Source organism: Apis dorsata, unplaced genomic scaffold (assembly GCF_000469605.1).
Source record: "Apis dorsata unplaced genomic scaffold, Apis dorsata 1.3 scaffold_176, whole genome shotgun sequence".
Lineage (NCBI taxonomy): Eukaryota > Metazoa > Arthropoda > Insecta > Hymenoptera > Apidae > Apis > Apis dorsata.
Genome location: NW_006263463.1, coordinates 610,727 through 613,548, shown reverse-complemented (window position 1 = coordinate 613,548; position 2,822 = coordinate 610,727). Strand labels below are relative to the sequence as shown.

Sequence of the window (2,822 nt, the reverse complement as noted above, 5' to 3'; positions counted from 1 at the left end):
ATATTAAAATTTTTCAAAACTATTTATAATTATTATATATATATTTTTTTTTTTAATACTTTATCATTTTTGCATGATCAGCTTGTTCTTTTTCCCTTTCGTGACGTTCCATAATTAATTTACATTTTACATGTTCAATTTCTGAATAATTTGTTTGTGCTTTTTTTAATTTTTCTTTTAAATCTTTAATTATTTTCTCACACTATAAATATTTTATATTAATAAATATAAAATTAATATACATATATATATATATATAGAACTCACTTCATCTCGTTCATTTCTTAATTGCTTTTTATCTTGTTGAAAATTTGCTTCCATTTTAGATTTTTCTGCTGAAAGAGTAGCTAAAGAATTCATTAAAGTATCTAGCCGATTTTTTAATTTTTCTATTGTTTCTATATCAACAATATCCGTTTGAATTTCCCGCGACTGAAAAATAAATATTTAAAAATAATAATATACTATATTAAATTATATTGAAATTTGCACAATATTATTATTATATTATTATTATATTATTATACTTGTGTATGTCGTAGATTAAATAACTCATCGTTTGTAGTATTCGTAGCTTTAGTTTTCCGTAATTGAACATTTTTTGTATTTTTTATTTGTGAAGAAAAATCAGATTTATCTGAAATAAAATTATTCATTATTATTATTAACTTATTATTAATAATTTTAAAAAATTAATAATTATTAATTTCAAAAATTAAATTATTTATTATTTTAAGATTATTTTAATAATGATAATATTATATGTCTGTACCTTCTAAATATTTATTTTCTATATCTGCTGATTTTTCTTCTTCTTTTTCGTTTTCCATCATGTTTTAATAAGAAGTGAAAATTAAATAATTAGATATTTTAGATAAATATGTGAATGTTATAATTAAATTAATATTTAAAATTTTTTAAATGATTTTCATTATGTATTTTCATTATATTTTATCATTTTTTAATAATATACATATACATGTATAATATAATATATATATTTATATAATAAAATTTATAACTGAAATAAAAATTAATAATTGTTGTAAATTTACCATATAATAATTTAAATATGATTTTTAAACATGAATTAACATTTTATTTATTTTAGTAATAAATATTTTGAAAATAATAGAAATATTCATAAAAAATAGTAAAAGTACATTATAGTATTTTTAGCAAAAGATTTAAATATAAAAAATAAAAACATTAATATATTGCAAAATGATTTATAATATTCGTGTATGAGTTTTGCATATGATACGCATATACATATATACGTACATACGTATACATTTTAAATTATATAAAATTTTCCATATTTATTTTAATTGAATTTCATATTTAATAAAAATTTCATCTTAATTGTACAAAACTTAATTTGAGTTTATTATTATACAAAACCAAATATGATTTATATATTGAAGTGAAATTTAAAATTCATTTCAATATAAAATTTCTTGCATTGATGGTTTAAAAAAATGATATTAGATATATTTCTCACAATAATATCATCATAATATTTTATATTTTTATATGGAATTTATATTTTATAATATTGAAAAAAAATTTTTTAGAAATATTTAATTTTCATAAATCGAATAACATTTATAAAACAAATTATAAAATATTATAAATAATACTTATAATACTAACAAATAAAAAAAATAAATACGAAATATTACATACATATCTTTAGCTATTTAAATTTTATATTTATAATTTACTAACGTAAAAATGCGAGATATATAAACTTATGGTTTTATTCATCAATATTATATAAAAATTTTAAATAAAAAAAATAAATATAATGAATTAAATATTTTTGAAGAAAAAAATCAAATTTTTAAAACAAAACTGTTAAAGAAATTATTATATTTGTAATATTATATTAAAAGCTATATTTATAAAATTATATTGATTTAATTATTTTAAAATTAAAAAAATTATTTTGATTTAATTTTTATATAATCAAAAACAATATTTCTTAAATATATTATGAAAGATAAATTTATTATAAAAAATATTAAATAGAAAGGGGAGGTATTTTAAAAACTAATAGTATCTATTACATATTTATGTATTAATTTTAAATTCCACCATTCATTATACATTATTAGATTCATTTAATTTATTAAATTTAAGTGATGATTCTATTTCTAATGTTACAGGTCCATTGTTTTTTATATCAACTTCCATCATTGCTCCAAATTTACCATCTGTAGAAAGTATTCAATAAAATGAAAATATTTCAATAATTTTATATTCTTATAAAATTATTTGTTTATATTTTTTAATTATTTACCTTTAATTAATTCTGGTTTATAATTTTTACCAAGTTCAATAAGAAATTTATTATAAAATGGTCCAGCATCTTGAGCAGACATAGCTTTATGAAAATCTAATCTATTTCCTTTTAAAGCATGGTACAATGTAAATTGACTAATACATAATATTTCATATTGTTTATCCATAACATTAGCATTCCATTTCTTATTATCATCATCAAAAATTTTAGTATTTAATATTTTTTTTACTCTAAGAAAAATAAAATTTTATTTCATATTTTATATAAGAATGAACTGTTTTATTTAAAGTAATTATGATATTGTATAATAATATTATATACATATATTACATATATTTTATGTCTTCTATTGTATCATCTCTTTTTATGCCAATTAAGATGCAGAGACCATTTCCAATGCTACTAATAACTTGACCATCAACTGAAAAATTATTCTATAAAATTATTCTATAAAATTATTCAATATTATAAATATTAAAAATAAATGAAATATAACTTTGATAGCAAGTATTAC

General features: G+C 15.9%; 2 protein-coding genes across 3 annotated transcripts in view; both read right to left on the bottom strand.

The window, feature by feature from the left end:
* The window catches only part of LOC102681452 (GRIP and coiled-coil domain-containing protein 1), a 3,043-nt gene extending 2,213 nt beyond the window's left edge, over window positions 1-830 (bottom strand). The window contains exons 1-4 of the mRNA XM_031509824.1: window positions 773-830; window positions 528-637; window positions 268-432; window positions 60-202 (exon numbers count right to left, since the gene is read on the bottom strand). Coding sequence (XP_031365684.1) covers window positions 60-202; window positions 268-432; window positions 528-637; window positions 773-830 — 476 coding nt within the window. The remainder of the gene's footprint in view (window positions 1-59; window positions 203-267; window positions 433-527; window positions 638-772) is intronic.
* A 1,234-nt stretch (window positions 831-2,064) lies between these two features.
* LOC102681677 (D-aminoacyl-tRNA deacylase) overlaps window positions 2,065-2,822 on the bottom strand; it is a 1,286-nt gene continuing 528 nt past the window's right edge. The window contains exons 2-4 of one of the 2 annotated variants that reach the window (XM_006614383.2): window positions 2,639-2,729; window positions 2,306-2,538; window positions 2,065-2,219 (exon numbers count right to left, since the gene is read on the bottom strand). In XM_006614383.2, the coding sequence (XP_006614446.1) occupies window positions 2,107-2,219; window positions 2,306-2,538; window positions 2,639-2,729 (437 nt within the window). In that variant the 3' untranslated portion in view covers window positions 2,065-2,106. Of the gene's footprint in view, window positions 2,220-2,305; window positions 2,539-2,625; window positions 2,730-2,822 lie in introns of those variants that run through there. The other variant, XM_031509825.1, reaches the window with a different exon arrangement.